This window comes from Neofelis nebulosa, chromosome 4, assembly GCF_028018385.1.
Source record: "Neofelis nebulosa isolate mNeoNeb1 chromosome 4, mNeoNeb1.pri, whole genome shotgun sequence".
Lineage (NCBI taxonomy): Eukaryota > Metazoa > Chordata > Mammalia > Carnivora > Felidae > Neofelis > Neofelis nebulosa.
In genome coordinates, this window is record NC_080785.1 from 160,068,146 (window position 1) to 160,092,425 (window position 24,280).

At 62.0% G+C, this 24,280-nt stretch overlaps 1 protein-coding gene across 6 annotated transcripts in view; it reads left to right on the forward strand.

Annotated features, from left to right (window-relative positions):
• Positions 1–24,280, forward strand: part of ADGRL1 (adhesion G protein-coupled receptor L1) — a 45,184-nt gene that overhangs the window by 13,965 nt on the left and 6,939 nt on the right. The window contains exons 2-18 of one of the 6 annotated variants that reach the window (XM_058727702.1): positions 2,907–3,071; positions 5,981–6,194; positions 9,370–9,479; positions 13,226–13,243; positions 16,784–17,584; positions 18,385–18,699; positions 19,387–19,490; positions 19,806–19,991; positions 20,311–20,349; positions 20,542–20,725; positions 20,898–21,020; positions 21,532–21,746; positions 22,042–22,212; positions 22,780–22,872; positions 22,968–23,188; positions 23,411–23,477; positions 23,913–24,004. In XM_058727702.1, the coding sequence (XP_058583685.1) occupies positions 3,002–3,071; positions 5,981–6,194; positions 9,370–9,479; positions 13,226–13,243; positions 16,784–17,584; positions 18,385–18,699; positions 19,387–19,490; positions 19,806–19,991; positions 20,311–20,349; positions 20,542–20,725; positions 20,898–21,020; positions 21,532–21,746; positions 22,042–22,212; positions 22,780–22,872; positions 22,968–23,188; positions 23,411–23,477; positions 23,913–24,004 (3,023 nt within the window). In that variant the 5' untranslated portion in view covers positions 2,907–3,001. Of the gene's footprint in view, positions 1–2,906; positions 3,072–5,980; positions 6,195–9,369; positions 9,480–13,225; positions 13,244–15,532; positions 15,618–16,783; positions 17,585–18,384; positions 18,700–19,386; positions 19,491–19,805; positions 19,992–20,310; positions 20,350–20,541; positions 20,726–20,897; positions 21,021–21,531; positions 21,747–22,041; positions 22,213–22,662; positions 22,873–22,967; positions 23,189–23,410; positions 23,478–23,912; positions 24,005–24,280 lie in introns of all 6 variants that reach the window. The other 5 variants (XM_058727699.1, XM_058727700.1, XM_058727703.1 and 2 more) reach the window with 5 other exon arrangements.

The following is a 24,280-nucleotide window of genomic DNA, read 5'->3' on the forward strand; positions in this document are numbered from 1 at the left end:
AGGCTGGCCTGTCCCATGTGTAGACTGTGGTCCTGACCAGAACCCCTCAGACGGAACCGGGGTGGGGGAGGCGACAGCCGGCTCAGGTTCACACCACTCGTGAATGGCGGGGTTGGATCCAGACCTAGGTGGGTTGGCTGCCCCCCGGAGCCTGGCATCCCGCAGCCTTTCCAGTATTAACTGGCCGCTAACTAGTTTAAGTCCCTCAGGGAGAGCCAGGGAGGGAAGTGTCCATTGGGGTCAGAGTTTCTCCTGAGCCTGCTCGTGGCTAGGAGATGGGTGGGGGGGGAGGTAATGAAGCCCCTGCTGCCCACAACGTAACATAAAACACTGTGAGGGGGCGCCTGGGTGGCTCAGTCGGTTAAGTGTCCAACTTCAGCTCAGGTCAGGATCTCACAGTTCGTGGGTTCGAGCCCCACGTCGGGCTCTGTGCTGACAACCCAGAGCCTGGAGCCTGCTTCGGATCCTGTGTCTCCCTCTCTCTCTGTTCCTCCCCCGCTCACTCTCTCTCTCTCTCTCTCAAAAATAAAGATAAAGATTAAAAAAAAATTTTTTTTAATAAAATAAAATGCTGTGAAATGAACCCAAAGTGCAGGCCCTGTCCGGTCGGGGTTGTGGGGTGAGGCGGTAGAGGGGAGACTTCCCGAAGGCTGGGGATAGGGAGGGCGCAGGTATGGAGGGCTGTGCTGTGAAATTACTGCCCATTTCGCGAGAGGAGTCTGAGGCCCAGAAGGGGGCATCCTGCCCGTGAGCGCGCCGCCCTGACCTTTATAATTCTTGAGAACCTGTGCCCTCAAGGAGCTTCTGGTCTAGTAGGGAAGGTTGACAACAGACCTGCCAGCGTAAAAAGGTAATTTCGGGTGTGGTCGAAAGCTGTACGTCAAAAAACAGGGCAGAAGGATGGCAAGTGGGAGCAGCAGGAACGTTTGGGGAGGTCGGGGTGGGTTGTTGTGCCCGCGTGGCCTCGGAGTTGAGCTCTGAGCCGAGAAAAGCCATAGCAGGTGTATGGGGAGCCGGGGAGAGCGTTCCAGGCAGAGAGTGGGGGGCGGGAGCTAGAGCATTCTAGGAACTGGAGGGGGCGGGTTGCAGAGCAGGGTGACGCCAGATCGCCAGTGGCCTCTAGGCCCTGCTGAGGAACGCAAGCCCCAGTGGAGAGCGGAGGGGGAGGGTTAATAGGCAGATCACGTCATCCAGGGATCCCTTAGCCCTGAGTGGAAGGCAGGCGTGGAGGCGGATGGCGGGACGGTCCCGGACGGTGGCACCGGGGGCCACAAGTGGGCAGGTTGGTGAGGTACTTTGGAGGCAGAGTTCTAGGGACTTGCCGATGGAGCTTATGAAGGGGAGGGCTGGGGAGGGGTGAGGCATCGAGGTGGATTCCTAAGTTTGGGGTCTGAGATGCAACAAATGCTCATCGCTGTGTGCCAGGCCTGTTCCAGAAGCCGGGGCTAGGGGCTGAGCAAAACAAGCCAGTGTCCCCTGTCTGTGCAGGAGCTCTACCATACAGGAAGTAAATAGTTACATTTGAACAAAAGCCTAAAGGAGGTGAGAGGGAGCAGCCTTGTGGGTAACTGGTGGGCAGTCTAAGATACATGTGGAGGAACTGACAAGCGCAAAGGCCCTGGGGCAGGGCTTGGTGTGCTCAGGGAATAGCTGGAGGCAGGAGTGGCCCGAGCAGAAATGGGGTCAGGGAGCTAACTGGGCTGATGGATAGGCTTTCACTTGGTGGGGGGAGAGACAGTAGTTGGGGCTCTGTTGAGAGATTCCAAACCGAAAATGAGAGCCGTGGTGGGTATCAGTTGGTCGATGGCATTGAAAGTGTGGGACAGATTGGGGATGACAGTGTGGGAGAAGACTGAGTGGGTGTTCACACACTGGAGAGCCAGTTAAAACATGGGGGGCTGGCCCTCCCCCGAGAATGAGTGTTTCTACAAGTTCCTGGCCAGGCTGGCGCCCCTGGGCCAGGGCCGCCCTTGAGAACCATGGTGTAGACAGAGCAAAGGGCCAAGAGTAGAGATCTGGGTTTGCAGCTCTGAGAGCATCCAGGGCAGACCGAGGTGGCAAGAGGGAGGAGCAGCCAAGAGGGGAAGGAGTGGGTCAGAACCAAGCCCTGTGCCCAGGGATGGGCAGATGGGTGGGAGGATTGCAGGGAAGGGCACACGATGCCAGCTCCCCCCTCCCTGGCTCCCCAGGGGGCTGCACACCCCTCCCTACCTCCCCCCCCCCACCCCGCCGCCTGTCTCCCAACTAACCTCGAGGGTCCCCCAGAGGGGAAAAAGGGGACTCAGTTGTCCCTGGTCCCGATCTGTGGCGCCAGCCAGCTGGATTCTAATTAGCTACCAGAGCGGGAGAGACAGGAAGCAAGGGCTGGGGGCGGGGCCTGGACTCCTGCCCAAGACTGGGAGGCTAGTGAAGCAAGTCAAGGCCAGGATGCCTGGGTACCCGGCCCCTGCCCCCATGCTGTGCCGGGTGGGGAAGCTAGGTGGGGGAGACAAGAGGGCAAGGTTGGGGGTTGGGGATGGAGAAGAAGCTTCCAGAAGGTCCTTATCCCCCGTGAGCTGCCCCTGCTCCCTGAGGGGCACTGTCAGACCACGGGAGGTTCGTCCAGGAGGTTCCCTTTGGTTCAAGGTGCCCAGATGGGCGGGTCTGGCTGCCGGGGGTGGGGGTGAGGGTGGGCAGTGGAGTTGGCAGTGTAAGCCAGAGGTTCCGGGGGGCCGGTCAGCCTCTGGCCCAAGGGTGCGGCTTCAGTCAGACACAGCTGGCTCGAGAGAGGGCCCTTGACCGGCCCGTCTGGGGACTCTGGGGTGGAAGGCCTCAGCCACCGGCAAGGAGAGGGGACCAGCCCAAACGCACCTCCTCCTGCCTCTGCTGGGGCCTTGCTCCCGCCTCACTCTCCCTCTCCTCCCCAGGCTGGTGGGCCAGGCCGTGGTGCCCACCTGCTGATGCGGGGCAAGGCCCCCCGCATAGGACACTGAGAGCCCCGGACCCGCCCCTGGCCGCCGCCATGGCCCGCCTGGCCGCTGTGCTGTGGAGTCTCTGCATCACCGCCGTCCTGGTCGCCTCGGCCACCCAAGGTAGGTGCCGCTGGGGCTGGGGAGGGGCCACGCCTCCGGAACGCAGCTGGGGGGGCAGATGACAAGGTGCAGGACCTCCCAGCCACTTGGTAAAGCACTGCAGTCCCCACCTCGCTCCAGACCTCGGCGGAACGAAGCCGGAGGAGGACTTGGTAATTGCACCCCCTGGCACCACGGAGGGCTCCCCGGACCAGCCCCTCACCCCCAAAGCCCGGGGCAGCCGGGGGTCCTCGAACCTGGGACGCGGGCTGTGGCCTCCTGGGACCGGGACGGGCCTTCCTGGTGAGCCGCTACTCCTCTGTCTTGCGTGTGTGGCTTTCTCTGTGATTACATCTCGGAGGCCCTCACTGGGAAGAAGGCTTAATTAAAGCGTGCCCGCTGACGTTTATTTAAAAACAACTAATTACCCGGCTCGGCCCTATGCCGGCCCCAGGATATGCGACAATTAGTGCCCCGAGCCCGCCCGCCCATCTTCACCAATTACTCAATTACGTCCCGTGGCAGGCCTAGGCGGGGGCAAGGGCAGGGCAAGGGGAGAGGCAGAAAGCGGGGGCCCGCTGGCCTTGTCCCTAGCCCGGGGGGCCTGCCCCCAGCTGGCACCCCCTCAGCGCTGCCTGGAGAGCACTGTTGGCACACTCTGTGCCCCAGGGTCCCCTCCCGGAGCCCAGTACTCCCGAAAGCCAGAAAGGTGGAGGGGGCCTTACTCAGCCAGGCCCCAGGGCCTTGGCACCGCTCCGGCCAGCTGGCACCCTCTGCTCCCCTGATGCCCACGTTCTCTGCCCGTCCGGGTCCTGCCCCACAGCCCCAGCTGGGCCGGGAGGGGCTGCTCCCACCCCCAGACCCATCTGAGCCAGCCTCCACCCCCGGCCTCCCTCCCGGGCCCGGGAAGGACTAAAATTAGCTGTGAAAGCAGATGATGCACATGTAATACTTTCCCCCGAGTGAGACTCGACTCACCCCAAAAGACCCCGGGGGCCCAGCTGCCATCCCCCTCGGGCCTCCCACCCAACGCTGGAAGGACAGGTCTGTGAAAGGCACTGCCGCCCTCGTGCACCGGTATTTCTCTTGACCCACGAGCCACAGTCCCCACATCGGGCCCGTGGGTCACTCCGTGCCTCCACGCCTCCCCTCCAGCCCCTGGCGAGGCCTGGCGGAGCCCGGCGTCTGAGTAGGTGGCTGCCCCGGCAGGTGTCGGCCACGCGGAGCCCACTCTGTCCCGCAGAGTCTGGCTGCTTCGCTAATCCCACCGGTGGCGGGACTCAGCACCCGCCGCCTCGCCACATACCGCTTGCCCTTGTCGCAGCCCCTCAGCGGCGCCTTGAGGCGGGAGTGGCGGCTCCTCGGAGAAGGATCTGGGGCCACGGAGGTGGTCAGTTACTGGGCCAGGCCGTCAGCCGGGGATTTAAAGCCCCTGGGTCCTCACACGGCACAGGATGGGCAAGGACGTGTGACAGTGCGACCCCACGGGGAGCTGACCCTCCCCACACAGGGCACCGCGCTCAGTGCTTCCTTCAGGAACATTCTCTAGTGCACCGAGTCCTCGAAGTACATTCCTGGGCTGTCAGTGCCGATCTTACAGGTCGGAACCTGAGGCCCGAGGAGGCTAAAGCTGTGGCTGTCCGAACTGAGCACGCGTCGGAACCGCTGGTGGGCACACAGGTCCGAGGCTCCCGGTATCACCCCCGAGATCCTGATACAGCAGGCCTGGGGGGTGGGGGGCCAGAATCTGCCTTCTTAAGCGGCCACCACAGGATGTCGGTGCCACCGACCCCCAGGCCATGCCGTGAGAGGCTCTGGCCCATCAGCGGAGAAGTGGCAAAGCCAGGCTCTGCGGTGTCCTCCCCGACAGGAGAGCACTTCCTCCCACGCCATCTCTCCTGCTTGTGTGGGGCGGTGCGAGGTTAGGGGGGCGCCCAAGACCTCCCTCACTTCCGACTCCCAACTGCAAGTTCGGGAGTTCCTTAGACCACCCTCAGACATGATGATTCACTAGAAGCGTATTCCAGAATGCTGTCGTGCTCATGGTGACAGCTTCTTACAGCCGACGGATGCAGAGGAAATCCGCCAAGGGAAGCGGTGTGTGGGGCAGCGTCCGGGAAGTTTCCGTGCCCAGGGCTCGCGGTTCGCCCCCTCCCCATGGAGTGGTCACACGTGCCGTGCGGCCTGCCCACGTGGGACACTCCCCGAGCCCCGCTGTCCAGAGCCTTCACTGGGGCTCAGTCTTGTAGATGCGGGGGACCCCCCGCAGCACTGGCCTCAGTCTCCCGCCCTTCCAGAGGTCCGTTGACACCCCAGAACTCCCACCCTGGATCACGTCCTTACTGTGCTCTTTTGCTAGGCCTGCTCTAACAACGTACCGCAGACTTGGTGGCTTGAAACAGCAGAAGTTTATGGTCTTGCGGTTTCTAGAGGCTTTAAGTTCAAGATCAAGTTGTCAGGGGGGCTGGCTCCTTCCGAGGGCCATGAGGGAAGGCGCTGTTCCCGCTCTTTCCTGGGCTCGTGGCTGGCTGTCTTCCCTCTGTGTCTGTGTCCACATTTCCCCTCTTTATAAAGACACTGGTCATACTGGGGCAGGGCCTACCTTGACAGGCTCGGCTCATCTTTACTTGATGGCCTGTTTCAAACTTGGTCACATCCTGAGGGATGAGGGATGAGGGCAGGAGGACGCAACTCAGCCCAAAACAGTGCAGACTCTCTGACCTGGCCCGAGGCCCCCAGGTCAACAAAGACACTCATCGGGCGGGACACTCCGGGTGCTTGGAGGCACTTCCCCGGGAGCCGAGGGCAGAGGCCTCACTACGCGGCTGGGCACGTTGGGAAGCCCATTTCGCAGATGAAAGAACTGAGGTTCCTGGATGCAGCCTGAGCTGGAGGTGGGACCTCCTCAGCAGGGTCTTCCCTCCCCGTAGGCCTGAGCCGGGCTGGGCTCCCGTTCGGGCTGATGCGCCGGGAGCTGGCGTGCGAAGGCTATCCCATCGAGCTGCGGTGCCCAGGCAGCGACGTCATCATGGTGGAGAACGCCAACTATGGGCGCACAGACGACAAGATCTGTGACGCCGACCCTTTCCAGATGGAGAACGTGCAGTGCTACCTGCCTGATGCCTTCAAGATCATGTCACAGAGGTGAGAGGCCCTGGCCCCACCGGGCTCCTGGGAGGAAGGGTGGGGACAGTCCCTGGGGTCCCTGGATAAACACCCCCCTGGTCAGGGCACCCTGTCCACGCCTTCAGTCTTCCTTCCGTGCGTTCCGCACGGGTTTCCTGAGCACCTACTAGGTGCCAGGTCCCGTGCAAACAGCCGGTAAGACCCGGCCCGTCTTCCCCACCAGCCTCCAGAAGCCCATCCTGAGACTAGTCGGGGGGCGGAAGGGGCAGTCTTGCAGTGTAAACGCAAGAGCAGGACAGGGTGAAGGCGTCACAGGCTCCGAGGGAGAGCCCAGAGGTCACTCAGGCTTCCCCAAGGAGGTGAAGCCTGAACACAGATGACAGAAGTACACGTGAGTGTAAGAGAAAGCGAGTGCTTGAGTGTGCAAGGCTGTGTGTGAGTGTGACAGGTCTGCCAGGCAGAGCATTGCGTGTGCAAAGCCGCCAAAGCCTTTCTCACACCTGCTGCAGAAGTCCAGTTAGAGCTGGTCGGCTCCTGCTTCAAACCACGCCCACACTCGACCACTGCTTCCGTGGCCACACTCCCCCTGGGGTTGCCCTGTCTCGCCCGCTACCATCTGTTTCCCCCGCCCGCCCTGCAGCAGCCAGAGGGTACCTGTGAGCACCCACCTCACTCAGAGTGAACCTGTCTTCCCCGAGGCCCACGAGGCCCTGCGCTCTGTGCCTTGTGCCCCTCTCCCGGCCCTCACCCTCTCCACGCTCCCCCTCGCTCACTCGGCTCCGGCTGCCCTGCCTGCTCCTGACATACATCAGGCATCGTCTGCCACGGGCCTCCTCTGGGTCTTGGCACTGGCTGTTCCCCCTGCCGGGAATGCTGTTCCCTGACACCCGCACGGCTCCTCCCTCCCCTCCTCCGTAGATTTTCTCACCTAATGCTCCTCTTGGTGAGGCCCGTTTGACCACCCTAAGATCACTGCCCCCACCCCACTTCCTAGCTCCTTCCCTGCTTTATCTTCTAGCCCTGACCTCTAGCCACAGTTCTGTAGAACAGAATAGTTCCCTCTGTTATTGTGTTCGTTTTGTCTTTGCCCCATGGGGACAGGGCGTTGTGTCTGTCACTGCTGTCCCCAGCCAGATACAGAGGCATTCACTGAGGTTTTGCTAAATGCCCGAGAGGGCATAAGGTTCACTCCAGGATCCAGAGCACAGAACTGAAGAAGGGGAGGAGGGCTGGGGCCAGCTTGGCAGCCTCTTGAATGTTGGCAGAAGATTCTAGAATAAGTCATGGGGCAGGGTCACTGAGAGCCTCCAGAGACTTTTGGGCAGGGCATGGGCACGGGCACGGGCAGGTGGCTCTGACCGGTGGGCCAGGCTGGAGCCACCTCGTTCCCTCCCTCCCACCTTTTCTCTCTCAAACGTGCACCCCCTCCAGCGGTCCTGCCCCCTCTTCCCTCTCTGACACCCTGCATGGTGTCAACCTTGGCTTAGGCTGCGCCCCGTCCTCCTTGGGGATCCCTTTCCTCCCACCTCCCGCCTCCAAGTTTCTCACTGCCCACTTCGTTCGTTCGGTGCCGGCCGCGGCGTCTGCGGTGTTCTCCCCGGCCCGGTTCCGGTGTCCGCGGGTTCTCACTTCCAAAAGGGGGGACGCTGCGCGGTGTGGTTACTGGGGCCCAGGGAGCGAGAGGCCGTTGCTCTGCCCTCTTGAAACCTGGAGGCTCCTCGAACTGGGGGCTGACAGCCCCCGGAGCAAGTACAGTGGCCTAAACAAGACGGGAGGCGAGAAGGCCACCCGCCTCCCGCTGTCTCGGTGCCTCCCTGCACCCAGCCCGTTTGAAGGCCACCGTGGGCCCTTTGCCACCTCCCGGGCACGGCCAGCTGCAGGGGGAGGCTGGGACCTGCGGTCTCCGGCCCCTTTCTCTTCCGGACAGTGAGGTGACGTTCACGTATCGCCGTCTATCATCTTAAAGCGGACAATTCAGTGCTATTTAATACGTGCGCCACCACCCCTGTCTAGTTCCGGAACATCTCCATACCCCCGAAGGGCAACCCCATCCACCCCACCCCCACCCCCAGCCACTCGACACCACCTGCTTTCTGTCTCTCTGGATTTGCCTGCTCCGGACGTTTCGTAGAGAGAGAATCTGAGACGTGGCCTCTTGGGTCTGACTTCTTTTGCTCAGTACAGCGTTGCCGGGGTTCAGCCACACGGTGGCGCACCGGACCTTCTCTCTCTTTTTTTTTTTTTTTTTTTTTTTTTTTTACGGCCAAATAATGTTCCACGGCACGGACCGACCACATTTGGCTCATCCGTTCATCCGTCAGCGGACGGTGGGGCTGTTCCCCCACTTTGGCTCTCGCGACGGCGGTCCTGCCGTGAACGTCCAAGCAGTCGTTTGAGCGCCCGCTTCCGGGTCTTTGGGAACACGGCTAGGGGTGCAGTTGCTGGGTCCTGGGCAACCCTCTACTTAACCTTCCGAGGCCAGCGCTCTGTTTTTTGAGCCAGGGGGATGAGGTGGGTGGGAGTGAGCAGATTCGTTAGTTAATGACCTTGGTTGGAGAGACAGCAGAGGAGAAACCTCGTTTTGTCGTTAGGGAGTCCCCTCACGTGCTAGCCGGGCTCCCGGGCAGTGGGTGGGGACTCCCGAGTCCCCTCGGGGAACTGAGAGTGGCTTCTGCACGAGGCCGAGAGACTGCCCGTGTCCTACCTGCACGTGGTCACAGCGGCGCCGTCCAAAGGCCGAGACACGTACGCCTAAGATGTGGCCTGAGGTGGACGCAGACGGGTGCCGTGAGCGTCTCGTTAGCAGCACTTTGGCGGAGACGCCACCTCGTCCCCGCACGTGTGGCCTCGCATCTTACGGTCAATTCGGGAAAAACGCCAAGGATGTAACGGCGGACGTGACCCTCCGATGGGATGAAAATGGCGAAGGGCAGCCGGGGAAGCAGTTTCTGGGGCGCAGCTCTGGCCCCGCCCTGAGGCTGAGAACAGAGGAAACCTGTGTGGTGGGAAAGAGAGAGCAGGCAGGAAACGGGACACGATGCCCACGCAAGGCCGCCGGCCCTGGTCGCCAGAGTTTCTTCTCAGCCTGGGGCGGGGGGGGGGGGGGGGGGGGGGGCGCGTTCCTCTCCCGGCCCTAGATGCCACCCCCCAGTTCTAGGCCTGTCTTATCTCAGCTCCTTGTCTCTTCTCTCAGGTGTAACAACCGCACCCAGTGCGTGGTGGTTGCCGGCTCTGACGCCTTTCCCGACCCCTGTCCTGGGACCTACAAGTACCTGGAGGTGCAGTACGACTGTGTCCCCTACAGTGAGTCATCTTGTTCCTTGTGCGGACACGGGCCCTTCCCCCTCCCAGAAGCAAGCGAGGAGGAGACACCTTGACTTACACACACACACACACACACACACACACACACACACACACGCACGCACAGGGCCGAGTCGGGACCAGGTACTTGGGGGACAGCCGGGCCTGCTCCCTCCCTCACACATTTTCTTCTCCCAGCCCCTCTGTCCACACTCGGTACCTGCCCCACCCCCACCCTCACAGACTTTGTCCCCATCCCCAGGGCACCTTCCCCAGCTCTCGTTACTCTGGCCCATTAGCCCTGCTCCTGCGCATGCCCGTCGCTCACTTAACACTTCGAGGCCAGAACTCTGGTCGGTGCACTTACCAGTCTCCTTTTCCCTGGGCCTGGGCCTGGGCCTTGCTGCCCTCCAGCCCCTCTGCCTCCTTCCTCCTCTCACATCTCTTCCTTTCCTGACCCCCCCCCCCCCCCTTACACGCCTGCTCTTCCCTCTCACTCACTCCATTTCCTTTCTCGACTCCCTCTCCTCTCTCTCGTCGCCCTCACTGCTCACATACTCCTAGTCCTGCCCCTTCCCAGTCCTGGAAGCTGGACTCCAAACCCATAGAGAGGCAGACCACCATCCGAGGCCTGGCGGCAGATCTGGTTCGAAGGACTAGGGGCATCTTCCTCAGCTACTGTCTCTTGGTTAGTTTGCCCATTACCATGGTAGCCCTTCCTGTCTGCAAGGGAAGTGCTGCCATGTTGGACTAGAGTGCCCCCCCCCCCCCCCAGGAAGCCTGAGGAGGGTGATCTGGGGAGCCAGGGGCCTGGCTTTCTTGCCTCTGGCCAAAGGGAGCAAACAAAGACAGGGTCTCTCCTCCTCAGCGCTCTGCTCTTAACATGGCCCTTCTTTCCTGCCCTCACTCTCCCTTCCCTTCTCCCCATCATCCATTCCCCTCCTCTCCCTGCCAGCCTCATGTAGCCAACCTGGAGGTAGGGCCTCCGGGCAGATGGGGGAGGAGGCAGGGCCACCAGAGTGTCAGAGAGTGGGGGGCAGGGGCAGGGGAGCAGGAGGCCCTGTGACTCTCCCTCCTCTGCCCTCCCAACCCCAGCCGTCCCCCTCAACCTTTGATTTCTCCTCGCAGGTGATGGCGTACAGGCCGGGGGAAACAGGATCACCTATGTGCTTCCATAACCTTCTTTTACTCCTCACCCTTTCCTTTCAGCAACGGAGGCCTCCAGCCGCCACCTGAGGGGGACGCCCATCTGATCTTTGAAGCCTCCCCACAGCACTGGGGACACTGCCCATCCACGCCCGTGGCTGGGGCAGCAGGGAAGGAAGGCGGGAGGCTGGGAGCATTGCACAGCAGGGAAAGCAGGCTGGGTTTGCGGCTCAGCCTGGTTCTTGGATTTTCTGACTCTGAAACTTGAGCACATGACTTAACTTCTCTGAGCTGCGGCCAAAGGAGGCGAGAGTCCAGGAGACGGTGTGTGTGAAACGCCTGACCTGAGGCTGGCCGCAGAGCTGGCTCCGTGTGGCAGGTGCGGGTGTAAACTCCCCCAGGGCAGAGGCTTCGTCTTCGTGCCCCAGCGCCCAGACCCGAGCCTGGTTCAGGATGTGCTCAGCAAGGGTACGGGTGCCCTTCCGAGCCAGCTTAGCCTGCACCTTCGTCTGTGATGGCGGGAGGGGCCCCTTCCCAGGGATGCGGCCAGCAGTAGACAGAATGTGGGTGAAGCGCCTCGTGCGCCCCGCACCATAGGCGTCAGAGAGACGGTGCCCGCTTCTGCCAGCTGCTCAGTGGCCTCAGTGGTGTCGTTTCACTTCACTGAGCCTCAGCTTCCCCATCCGCAGACAGGGCTCTTGAAAAACTACCTGGGAAGTTCCTAGCACAGTTCCTGGCACTTAGTCACTTACCAAGTGCTCGGTACTTGGTAGTCATTGCTTGTGTTGTGACTACTTGTAGTGAGTTTTACCGGTTAATATTACTGCCGTTGGTAATCAAAACCAAATGTAATGACTAGTGACGAACACAACTCCCCCTGAGGTAGGTGAGATAAAGGGCAGGAAAAGAAGACCTTGATCCAAGTCGAGCCCAAAGCAAGTGGACGCCACGTGGGTGAAGAGGCAGGAAAAAAGTTACGCAGCATAGGGAGGAAAGAGGCCTACGGGCCTCCTGAAGCTGACCGCCCCCCGGCCCCCGAGGGTGGGCCAGGGGGCACGACCCACAGAGACCTGGATGGCCCAAGCAAGCATGGGCAGCTCCGGCCTGGGGGAGAGAGCTAGCCTGAGCCCCGGGGGAGGCAGGACGCGCAGTGAATGTGTCTGGGACACGTGGGGCCGTGTGTGCCCTCGACAGGCAGGACCCAGGGGTGTGGGGGCGTAGCTCCTGGTTCCAGAAGAAGCGGGGACTGCAGTTAACAAGGGTGAGGGTAGCTAGGCCAGAGAACAGGAAGGCGGGCACTCACTCGTCCCGCGATGTTCCTCAGGAAGCTGAGCACTTCCTGTGTGCCAGGCCCTGGATGAGGCGCTGGGAAGGAAGCCAAACACTCCCCTGCGGACTCCCTGCTTGTGCCTCTAGAGAGGCGGCAGGGGAGCAAGGCCCCGGCCAGAAGTTCCTGAGGGGCCAGGGACACGGAGCCTGAAGGGGGAGCGGCCTGGGCAGCCATCTGGCCCTGCGCTTCAGAGGCTGGGGTGACCCCAGTGCTGGTGTGGGCGAGTCAGGGGAGGGTGTAGGGACCCACCGTGGGGAGGGGGCAGTGGGTGTGTGGGACTCCACCCCCCCCCCCCCCCACCACACACACACACACAAACACACACACATCCAGACAGGCCCGACTAACGCTGGATTTGCCTTGCAGCTGAGCACATTCTAACCGTGCCCCTTCCTCCCCTAGGTGCGCCCGCCCACCGGGCAGCAGACGGGGAGCTCCTGGCTCCCGGGCCCCCCGGGGGTGGGGGTGCTGGGCAGACAAACGGAGCCACGGGCTTGCCCCGGGGAAGCTGGGGAGCGTGGGAGCGTGTCTGTGCCCCCACCTGCTGTCTGTGATGTTCCCCCACCCCAGCCTCTTCCTTCTCTGCCTCCGTCTCCCCCACCCGGCTCTCCGAGGCCCGGGGGCTCTGCCTGTCTGCCTCTCCGTCACTCTGTGTTCCACTCTGCCGCCCTCTCTCTCTGTGTTGGCTTCTTCTGGGTTGCGAGGGCTTGGGGGAGCTCGGCTGGACTCTAGCACGGCCAGCACAGAAAGGGAAGGAGCTCAGCATGCTGTCTCAGCTGGGGGCGCCCGGGCCCCTGGAGGCACTGAGCCCCCTCCCCCTGGGCCCCTGGTTCTAGCAGGAGTGTGGCTCTTCCCCAGCCCCTCGCCCCTGGTGCTCCCCCAACCGGAGCCTACCTTCCAGCTGAAGCTACCCCCTCCCCAACCCCCACTGCACCGAGGGTGCTCCCACCCATCTGAGGGCTCCGTCCACCTGCCTGTTTGTACACACCCCGCCCCCCCCCCCCCCCCCGTGTCTCTCTTGGTCTCTGTCCTCGCGTGTCTCCCCCTCCCTGTGACTGTCTCCCCCGACACCCTCCCCGGAGGAAGGGACTTGGGGGCGGGGGCTGAGCTGATGCTGCGTTTCGGGGTTGGGGAGCCAGGATGAGGAAAGAAAGGAAAAGGGGGCATGTTGCCAGATGAGAAACGAAAGCGATTTAATCTTTTTGTTTTCTCTTTTTTTCTTGCACATTTTTTTTCAATTTGTTTTCTCTCTCTCTTCCGATGCTTAAAGTAGAAGTGGAGCAGAAAGGTAAACGCACTGTTGCCAATGCTAACCCCTAACTCACACTTTGTTCTTACCTGTGCCCCGCCCTCCCCTCTCAGCCCCTGCTTCTCCCCCCCCCCCCACCCCGGGTGTCCTCCCGGTGGGGCCAGCCCCGGTGCCGCCACGGGCGACTCCACCCTCCAGACACCCGAGGAAGCTCCTCTCTGAGCACGGGCAGGACCTCCTGTCTCTCTCTCTCTCTCTCTCTCTCTCTCTCTCTCTCTGCCTCTCGTTCTCTCTTTCGGTCTCTCCCTGTCCCTCCTCCCTCGTCCCAGCCCTTGCAGGGGGGACCTGGCCTTCTCTCATCCTTATTTTGCCTCCTTCAGGAGAAGTGTGTAAGCATCCAGGGCGGGAGGGGAGGGAGGGACCCCCTTGTCTGGCCCCCAGCTGGGGGCAGAGTGCACCGGGTCTCTCTCCTTTTCTTCCTGTCCCAACTTTTGTAACACAAGTGTCTGGCTCAGGGGAGGCGGGATGGAGGGGACACCTTTGTTTTCCTTTGGGGGAGCAGATTCCTTCTATCTCTCGGGCTCCTGGTGGCATAAGTTCCTCCTGGTTTGGCGTTTCCAAGGCCCAGAGCTGTTTTGGAGCACGGAGCACCAGTTTCCCCCACCCCCAACCCCCATCCTTGACCAGCCGGGGGCCCAGCCCTGGGGAGGGATGTCAGCTGTCCCCAGCCCTGGGAGGGCAGTCTGCCAAATTGGGGGGGAAGGGGTGGGGGTGGGCCTCGCTGTGGGGGGAGCGCGGGGTGGGTGAACGTTTTCTCTGGTTCTGAAACACTTGCAAAGCTGCAGTCAGGGTTTCTTCTGGGCTGTTTTGGTTAGAGGACCAGGGAGAGGGGGGTTGGGGGAGGTACAGGCCTGGTCTGGGGACTTCCGTGAGCACCGTAATTTCTTGCAGGGTTAACCTTCAGCAGGGGAAGGGGAAAACTCCAAGGTGGGGTGGAGCTCTCTGGCCTTTGGTGTTTTGGGGGGGGGGGGACGGGGGGGGCACACTGCCGCCGAAGAACTTCGAGGGTGGGTGGGATAGTGGAGATGGCCCAGCGCTCCCCTGAATTTTGAGGGGAAATGACAGCTTTGAGGTTGGCCGCGGGCGAGCCATCCTTTCAGGGTCGCTTTTTGCCTTGAAATTACGGTGGTCTGTGGAGCATCCCTTTGAGGAAGGTGGGGCGGGGTCCCTCCGAGCTGCTCCCCTCCCCCTGCCCTCCCCCACCTCAGAGAGGCCTGGGCAGCCCGCCCAGGCCCCCGACCCTCACTGCCCCGCCACTCTCTCCCTCTCTCTCCCTGAGACACTCTTCTTACAGGCCCGGTGGTGGTTTGGACCCTGCAGCCCTGGATCTTTTCTCTTCGAGGGGGGGTGTGGGGGGGAGGGGGGAGGGAAGAGGAGGTGTTGGGAGCTTGGTGCTGGGGAGGGGTCCTTGCTGTCAAAGGCCCCAGGCAGACCCTTCCTCATCTTCTCCTCCTTCCCCGGGGTAACCTCTAACCACGTTTTCCTCCTCCACACCCTTCTGACCAGGTCAGGCTCTGAGGCCTCCCACCGCCCCCCCCCCCCCCCCCCACACACACAGACACATCTGCTCAGGGGCCACAGAGCTGGCAGGGGTCCTGGCTTGGGGAGAGGGGAGACCTGGGCACAGAGGAAAAAGCTGGAGGCCAGGTGTGCGGGACACAGGGCGCAGGCCAACCCCTCAGGGCACTGGGGACAAGGAGATGGTGAAGCCCTAGGGCGCAAGCCAGGATCCCTCTGGTCCCTGCTGACGTCTGTGTCCCAGGCTCCCCTCCCCCTCCTAAAACGGGGTGTGCTCCTGGCTGCTTTGTGCCCGGGGACCCTCGGGCCAAGCCGTCCCTGATGCTGTGAAGGGAGGGCTGGACATCCCCCCCCACCCAAGCCTGGTGAAGGGGCTGGACGTGGGGGAGTGAGGAGTGGTGCCTGTCCAAGACCCTCTTGCCACTGGGGCTGCCCCCCAAGCCCGCACCAGGTCCCAGCCCTCCCTGTTCCCTCTGGGGCCAGCTGCTTTGGTGACAGGCCAAGCAGGAGCAGAGAATTCACTGCAAACCCTCACCCTGGTCTGTGTGTGGGTTCGGCCAGCAGGGAGGTGAGAGGGAGGCCCGGCCATCCTGGAGGGAGGGGCGTCTGGACATCCCCACTCCTGAGTCCAGACCCCTACCGGGTCGGTGAGGGGAGGCTAGGAGTAGGTGGCACCGGGGTGTGACGGGGCAAGGGTGGGCAGGCCAGCGGCGGCCAACGAGATGCAGTTGAGGTTTTCCTCCTTTTCAGGGAATGGGGGGGTGGGGCGGGGCCCCCCACCTTTCTGACATCAGCGGTGCCTTGGTCCCTCCTCCCGAGCCGGGGATGGTCGCAGGTAAATCGGGGTCCGGGGCAGGGGAGGGGGCGGGCCGGCTGGGGCGGGCTGGGTCTTTATCCTAGCTCCTGGTTCCCTCCCTTGCCCCCTCTGAGCTGGACCTGGGACTGCCCCCCCGAGGGACCCTCAGTCGGGCCTGGGCCTTGGAGTGAATTCTCTGCTCACCCCTCTCTCCTCGCCAGCACTAACCCTTTCTTCCCAGGTGGTCTCCAGCGTGCCTCCCTTGGAGCCAGGACCTCGCCGAGGCCCCCCCACCTTGTCTCTCTTCCCTCCACGCAGCTCTCCTTTCCCCTCCCCAACTCTCCCGGGAAGCCCCCCTCCTTTCCCATGTCCCCCAACCTCCCCCACCCCTGTGCACCAGTGTCAGTGTCTGCTGCTGAACAAACCCCATGAGAGACCTTGCCGGCTGGGGGCAGGGCGGGGCACCATCAGGGAGGGGCTGGATTTTTCCAAAAACCCTTCCTCACCTGCTGATTTCGTGGGTACTGGGTGGGGGGTGGGGGTACAGGCTGCATCGGGAACCCTGGGTGCCTCCTCCACCCTGGAATAGGGGGGCACTCCTGACACCCACTGTGGGTACGGAAACATCACTCTACCTTGCAATTTTTGTGGGGGGTTGGGGGGAGAGGGGAGAAAGAGTTTAAAAAAAAAAAAAAAAAATCTGTCCTGGTGTGGTTGGTGAAGGATGGGACCCTCGACCCATAGCTCTTCCGTAGGGGGCTGTGACAATGGTAAAGGAGCAGGGCACTGAGTCCCTGGAGCCTCAAAGCCACCAGTGGCTGCAGTGAGGAGATCTTTCCGCCCCCACTTAAGGCACACGAAGACGACTCTGGGAGGGCTCTTGCCAAACCCTTTATCCCCAGCCTGTGGGGTCTCTAGCAGCCAGGGAAGGAGAGGGGTACCACCACCCCACGCACTAACCCTGCTCTTAATGGCCTCCAGGGTTGACCTCTCCAGGGAGAGGGGCAGCTGGGCAGGGCAGGGGTCCCAGCCCGGAAACCCCCTTCCCATCACCAGCCCTACCAAGCAACCGTGACTGCAGCAGCAGGAGGGGACAGCCTGGCTACCCCAGGCCGCGTGACCAACTTGCCTCTCTCTCTCCCCCTCCCTCGCCTCTGCGCCTCCTCTCCCCATGTCTTCCCCGCCCTCCCATCCGCCCGGCCCAGTCTTCGTGTGCCCAGGGACCCTGCAGAAGGTGTTGGAGCCCACCTCCACGCACGAGTCGGAACACCAGTCTGGCGCCTGGTGCAAGGACCCGCTGCAGGCGGGCGACCGTATCTACGTCATGCCCTGGATCCCCTACCGCACGGACACGCTGACCGAGTACGCCTCGTGGGAGGACTACGTGGCCGCGCGCCACACCACCACCTACCGCCTGCCCAACCGCGTGGACGGCACGGGCTTCGTGGTCTACGACGGCGCCGTCTTCTACAACAAGGAGCGCACGCGCAACATCGTCAAGTACGACCTGCGCACGCGCATCAAGAGCGGGGAGACGGTCATCAACACGGCCAACTACCACGACACCTCGCCCTACCGCTGGGGGGGCAAGACCGACATCGACCTAGCTGTGGACGAGAACGGGCTGTGGGTCATTTACGCCACCGAGGGCAACAACGGGCGCCTGGTGGTGAGCCAGCTCAACCCCTACACGCTGCGTTTCGAGGGCACGTGGGAGACCGGCTACGACAAGCGCTCGGCGTCCAACGCCTTCATGGTGTGCGGGGTCCTGTACGTGCTGCGCTCCGTGTACGTGGACGACGACAGCGAGGCGGCGGGCAACCGCGTGGACTACGCCTTCAACACCAACGCCAACCGCGAGGAGCCCGTGAGCCTGGCCTTCCCCAACCCCTACCAGTTCGTCTCCTCCGTGGACTACAACCCTCGCGACAACCAGCTTTACGTCTGGAACAACTATTTTGTGGTGCGCTACAGCCTGGAGTTCGGGCCGCCCGACCCCAGTGCGGGTAGGCTTGGCTGCCCTGGGCTCTGCCTCCTTGGTTGCTTGGCGTGGGGTGGGGGCATACTGCGTGCTGAGAGCGGGGAGGTCAAAGCCAAATAGCACGGGACAGAGGCTGGTCTCGGCCTCTCAGTTCGTCGTCACGGTTTATGGGGCGGGGATCGTTCCTGCCCTTTTACGTAAGGTGCAGAAACTGAAGCACTGGGAGGGTAGTAGGGGCGTGCTTACTTCTCTGCCGGTCTGTATCCAGGGCTCTGCGCTCTTAACCACTAAGTCACCCCCCCACCGCCTGTCCCAGGGGCCTGGGCACTTTGGGCCCAAAATCTTGGGTGAAAGCCTGGGGTCAGTAAAGCCGCCAGGACTGAGTGTCCCTGGGCAGTCTCATTTTGCTCTCTCAGCTGCCCTCAGCCAGCTCTGAGCAGCCCCAGGGAGCCCCGTCTAATCCAACCTCATTGGCAAAATGGGGATCTGAGGCCTCCACCGGGATTCGGCCAGGTCACAGAGGCCGGAGAGTGGAACGGGGATGGCAGGTGGCTGTGTTGTGACATCCTCTTCCTGGCCTGCGCTCTCTGGTTGCTCTCTCACACCTCAGGGTACACTCAAGTGAATTTTTACTGCCCTTTGATGTTTCTGGTGGTCTTGGGGGTAGAGAGAGGCCAGGGGAAATCTCCCAGACCCAGTGGGGACCAGGACATCCTCCCACTTTAGGGAACATGCTAGAATGCCAGAGACCCTGTGCCTGGGCACACCACGGCAGGACTCCGGGCACAGGGGTGACTCTGCCTTGGATACCCTCTTCGCTTCCAGGCCCAGCCACTTCCCCACCTGTCAGCACGACCACCACAGCCCGACCCACACCCCTCACCAGCACGGCCTCGCCCGCAGCTACCACCCCGCTCCGCCGGGTGCCCCTCACCACACACCCTGTGGGTGCCATCAACCAGCTGGGACCTGACCTGCCTCCAGCCACAGCCCCAGCTCCCAGCACCCGGCGGCCCCCAGCCCCCAACCTGCACGTGTCCCCAGAGCTCTTCTGTGAACCTAGAGAGGTGCGGCGGGTCCAGTGGCCGGCCACCCAGCAGGGCATGCTGGTGGAGAGGCCCTGCCCCAAGGGGACCCGAGGTGAGTACAGAGGCTGTGGCCGCCTCACTGTGGCTGGCCTGGGGAGTGGCCAAATCTGGTCTGGCCGGGGAAGGGGTCGGGAACGTGTCCGCCACTCAGCTTGGCCCAGGCACACTCCCTTGTTCACGTTCCACGCCCAAGCATGGGCTTTCTGAGGACAGGGGTCACGCCTGACCTCTGCAGCTGTGCTCTCAGGGCACAGGAGCAGCTCAGTGAGTCCCCCTGCCCTGTCCCCTCTTGCAGTGCCGGGCAGGCCGTGAAGGGAGCCCACAGGAGGTGACTTGGGCCCTGGAGCAGCCAGTAGCAGCAGCACAGAGAGCAGCTCGAGTGCCCTGTGGCTGGGGGGGCGGGGGGGCAGGGCCCCATCCTCCAAGTGGAGCAGTCTAAGGGGAGGGTCTGAAGAGGCTTCAGGGAGAGGGAGGGCTTCCAAGATGGACTTTGCTAGAAAGTTCCATTTCTGGTGGGCAAAGATGGAAGGAGGAGGAACCAAGAGGGGGAGCTGAGAAGTGAGGGGTGGTGGCTTATGTCACCTCAGAGTGATGTCTCTCTTGACTGTCCGGCCCTCTTCATGTCTGGTCTTCCGTGTTTCCTTCACCTACTTGTTCTCTGTTATCTCTTTTCCCTGCTGTGGCCCCTTCTCCTCTCCTTCCCTGTGGCTCCCTTCTCTGTTCCTGTCTGTCCCTGCAGGAATTGCCTCCTTCCAGTGTCTACCAGCCCTGGGGCTCTGGAACCCCCGGGGCCCTGACCTCAGCAACTGCACCTCCCCCTGGGTCAACCAGGTGGCCCAGAAGGTACCAGCAGCAGCTGCCCCTTCCAGACTGGCACATTTGCTTGCACACTGGGCCCTGGGTGGCCGGGCACAAGGCGCACTGGGGGCAGTAGAGCAATTGGGGAGACAAACAGGCCGGCAGGTCTGGGAGCCAGGACTGTGTGGGGTCCCCTCCCTGGCCTACTGCAGGAACAGAGACGGATGGGGAGGGCAAAGAGGCCAGAGAGCGAGGGAGGGAGGAGAGGGGCCAAGCAGGCTGGGCATGTTAAGAGGGAACATGTGGGAAGCAGGATGGTCTCTGAGGTAGCCGGGGGCCCCCTACTCCCACCTCACACAGATCAAGAGTGGGGAGAATGCAGCCAACATTGCCAGTGAGCTAGCCCGTCACACCCGAGGCTCCATCTATGCGGGTGACGTGTCCTCCTCCGTGAAGCTGATGGAGCAGCTGCTGGATATTCTGGACGCCCAGCTGCAGGCCTTGCGGCCCATTGAGCGCGAGTCAGCTGGCAAGAACTACAACAAGGTGGGGCGTGGCAGTGGGGCCGACAGGGTGGGGCAGTGCCCTGAGGGTTCAAGAAGAGCCAGCCTGGTACCTCCAAGCTGGACTGCCACCCACGGTGGTCAGAGAGGACCGGTCCTAGGCATGTTGGATCTCCCTCTCGAGTTGCCCTGGATGGTCCTTAGGGTTGGGGGTCCCTTAGGAATAGGTCTTGCTCATGGCCCAGTCCTGGGTCGGTAACAGCTGCGGAAGAGCAACCTATCTGGGGCCCGGACATGTCAGCGTGGGGGTGGGGGGGGGGGGGGGAGGAGGGAAATGACAGCCCCTCTCTCTCTTTTCCCAGATGCACAAGCGGGAGAGAACCTGCAAAGACTACATCAAGGTGAGGCCCAGAGGGCTCCTGCTGGCCAAGGCCGAGCAGCAGGGGAGGGAGAGCTGGTGAGACAGCCCTCATGGCTCCTGGGCACGCCCCAGGCAGCACTGGGGAGGGAGGCCGAGAGAAGGGATGCAGAGCCCAGCCCAAGGAACTGGAGGACGTGGGGGGGATCACGATGCCACCCCCTCGCCTGTGTAGGCTGTGGTAGAGACTGTGGACAACCTGCTGCGGCCAGAGGCTCTGGAATCCTGGAAGGACATGAATGCTACGGAGCAGGTGCACACAGCCACCATGCTCTTGGATGTCCTGGAGGAGGGTGCCTTCCTGCTGGCCGACAATGTCAGGGAGCCCGCCCGCTTCCTGGCTGCCAAGCAGAATGTGGGTGAGTGCTGCGGTCATGACCAGGGCAAGTTCAGGTGCAAATCTTGAACTGTGAGGGCTGTAGCCCAGAGACCAGGGGGGATGCCCTGGCCTTGGGCCTCTTGCCATAGCTGGGCCTCTGGACTGGGGACAGACCGCAGCCACATCTGTCCTGCCATCCCCTGTCCCCACAGTCCTGGAGGTGACAGTCCTCAACACCGAGGGCCAAGTGCAGGAGCTGGTGTTCCCCCAGGAGTACCCAAGCGAGAACTCCATCCAGCTGTCCGCCAATACCATCAAGCAGAACAGCCGCAACGGTCAGTGCCCGAACCCTGGGCTGGCATCCCTGCTTCACTGGCAAAAAACATCAGTTCTTAAATTTTAGTGGTTTTGAAGAATCCAAGAAAAGGGTGGGACCCACAACACACAAGACTATCCTATATTCAAGCTAGCATAATATTTCAGGGGATTCGTGGAGTCCTCCCTCCCCCCCCCCCCCCCCCCCCCCCCCCCCGCCCAAAGCCCCACAGCACAGGAACTTTGCAGTCTGCCGGGCTCACTCCTGTGTGAAAGCAGTCTACTCTCATAGCTCGGGGAGGTCTGTCCCATTTGAGACTAAGGCTCAGAGAACGGGGATTCCCTCAAGGTAACACAGCAAATGAGGTGGGGCTGGGGACACTGCCCTGTCATTTGGAACCGTTTACAACTAACTGAACAATGGTACACAGAAGGGCTCCCCAAGCCCCCCTCACCTGGGCCACAGCCTGGCTCTGGAGGTCCTGCTGGCCGAGGACTGATGGCTCGCCCTGCCATGCCCATCGTCCCCAGGTGTAGTCAAAGTCGTTTTCATCCTCTACAACAACCTGGGTCTCTTCCTGTCCACCGAGAACGCCACAGTGAAGCTGGCAGGTGAAGCAGGTACAGGTGGCCCAGGCGGCGCCTCCCTGGTGGTGAATTCGCAGGTCATCGCGGCGTCCATCAACAAGGAGTCCAGTCGAGTCTTTCTCATGGACCCGGTCATCTTCACCGTGGCCCACCTGGAGGTGAGCTGAGGCATCCCCCTCCCTCTGTGGGGGTCCCACCACCTTCCATGTTCCCAGCCTGCATATTCTCCCCACTATGTGTTCACCCACCCCAAGAACAAGTTACGATCCCTTTCCGGGACGCCGGTCCCCCGGCCTCCATCTCAACAGCTTGAGCCATTTGTCCCCGGAGACCCCAGACTGTCACCTGGAGCCCCGGCCCCTTTTCTCATGCTTGTCACCATCCCGGGAGCTGGGTGTGGGGGCTGGAACGGGATTCCCTGGACCTGACTTCCCGGCCGCCACCACACGACAGGCCAAGAACCACTTCAATGCTAACTGCTCCTTCTGGAACTACTCGGAGCGTTCCATGCTGGGCTACTGGTCAACCCAGGGCTGCCGCCTGGTGGAGTCCAACAAGACCCACACCACGTGTGCCTGCAGCCACCTCACCAACTTCGCCGTGCTGATGGCCCACCACGAGATCGTAAGCTGGCTGGCGCTCCGCTCCTCTGGGCAGGCCCACCTGCTCTCCTGGCCTTGCATGGCAGAGAGAGCACTGCGTGGCCAGTGCAGGGAAGGCCAGCTTCGTGGGCACGTGGGCAGGAGGGGGGGCCACCAGTCTTGCCTGGGGCATGAGGCCGTATGTCCGGTTCTTTCTGGTCACGGTCCCACCTTCTCCCTTCTCTGGAGAAGCAAGTCGGTGTCACCTTCGTCATCTCTCCACAAGCCTTCCAGAGCATGAGGAAGTGAGCGTGCCAGCCGCAGAAGGGTGGGGGCCGGCGAGCTGGCCAGGGGGCAGAAGGCCAGATGGGCAGCACTGGTGGTGCCCGTGACCTATGGCCTTGCTCGCCACTAGTACCTGGCTGAGCCCAGAGCGAGCCTGGCTACATAAAGGCCACAGGTGCTGAGTGCCCCCCCCCCCCCAATCCCCCAGTACCAGGGCCGCATCAATGAGCTGCTGTTGTCGGTCATCACCTGGGTGGGCATCGTGATCTCCCTCGTCTGCCTGGCCATCTGTATCTCTACCTTCTGCTTCTTGCGGGGGCTGCAGACCGACCGCAACACCATCCACAAGAACCTGTGCATCAACCTCTTCCTGGCTGAGCTGCTCTTCCTGGTGGGGATCGACAAGACTCAGTATGAGGTGGGCTGGGGCTCAGGGACAGAGGCAGGCGGGAGGAGAGGCGGCGCCGTCCCGGGTGGCTCCTCACCTGTGGTCCCCGTCCCCGCTGCCCCCAGATCGCCTGCCCCATCTTCGCTGGCTTGCTGCACTACTTCTTCCTGGCCGCCTTCTCCTGGCTGTGCCTGGAGGGCGTGCACCTCTATCTGCTGCTGGTCGAAGTGTTTGAGAGCGAGTACTCCCGTACCAAGTACTACTACTTGGGGGGCTACTGCTTCCCGGCACTGGTGGTGGGCATCGCGGCTGCCATCGACTACCGCAGCTATGGCACCGAGAAGGCGTGAGTGTTCCTCCTCTCTTCCCCCACCCCCACCCCCACCCCGACAAGTCTTTCCTCCTGCCTGGCTCTCTGCTCAGCAGTACCTCTTAGGCCAGGACCCTCAGGGCACTGGCCTCCCTCCTCCTGAGATCTAAGGCCACAGCAGAGTCCCTGGGGACTAGGATTGGGGAGGGGGGAGGGCTTTCCCGCCTCTTGTCTACCCCAGCCCCACTTCCTTTATAGCTGCTGGCTCCGAGTGGACAATTATTTCATCTGGAGCTTCATCGGGCCAGTCTCCTTTGTTATCGTGGTAAGTAGGAAGGTGGTACCCGCCAGTACCACGTCTCCGTTCTTCATGCAAGCTAGCCTTGACCCCTGAGCACCCCCCACTCCCCCCGAGCCTTGAGAGGGCTGGTTTGATCACCATTGAAACCGAGCAGCCAACCAAGAGGACAAGAGCATAGCAGGTCCGTAAAGCTCCAGCACCGAGGCCCATCCATCCAGGCACTGTGATTTGAGCCCCTGCCTGTGTCAGGTGTGGGCCCTGCCCTCCCAGCAGCAGGAGCCACATTAACAGTTGTTACCAGTCAGCAGACACCTGAGCACAGGTACATTGGCAGAGGCAGCCCTGAAGAAGGAGGGTTGAGACTAAGACTTGGCCAGGAGCTCACAATGGGAGGTGGAGGGACCCCTAGCCTAGCCAGTACCACGTGTAGCCTAGCCCCTCCCCTTGTCCCACCCCCAGGTGAACCTGGTGTTCCTCATGGTGACCCTGCACAAGATGATCCGGAGCTCATCTGTGCTCAAGCCCGACTCCAGTCGCCTCGACAACATTAAGTGAGCAACCCTTCTGCACACCCCTGCCCCTGATGTCTCCATACTGGGCCCGGCCTCTCCCAGGGCTTCCTAAAATGTGGTGCTCTCACTTTCAGTACCACACGATGTGATTTTAAGGACAAATGTGGTGTTTTATTGTGCTTGTTATATATCTACTTAATGAGTATTGGAAAATGCGGGATTTAACACATCTAACCTGTGCTCTTGGAGACATAGCTGGTTAGTGTAAGGCTAAGTGCAAGAGGTAAGTCCACTTCAAGGAAACTTACAGAGAAA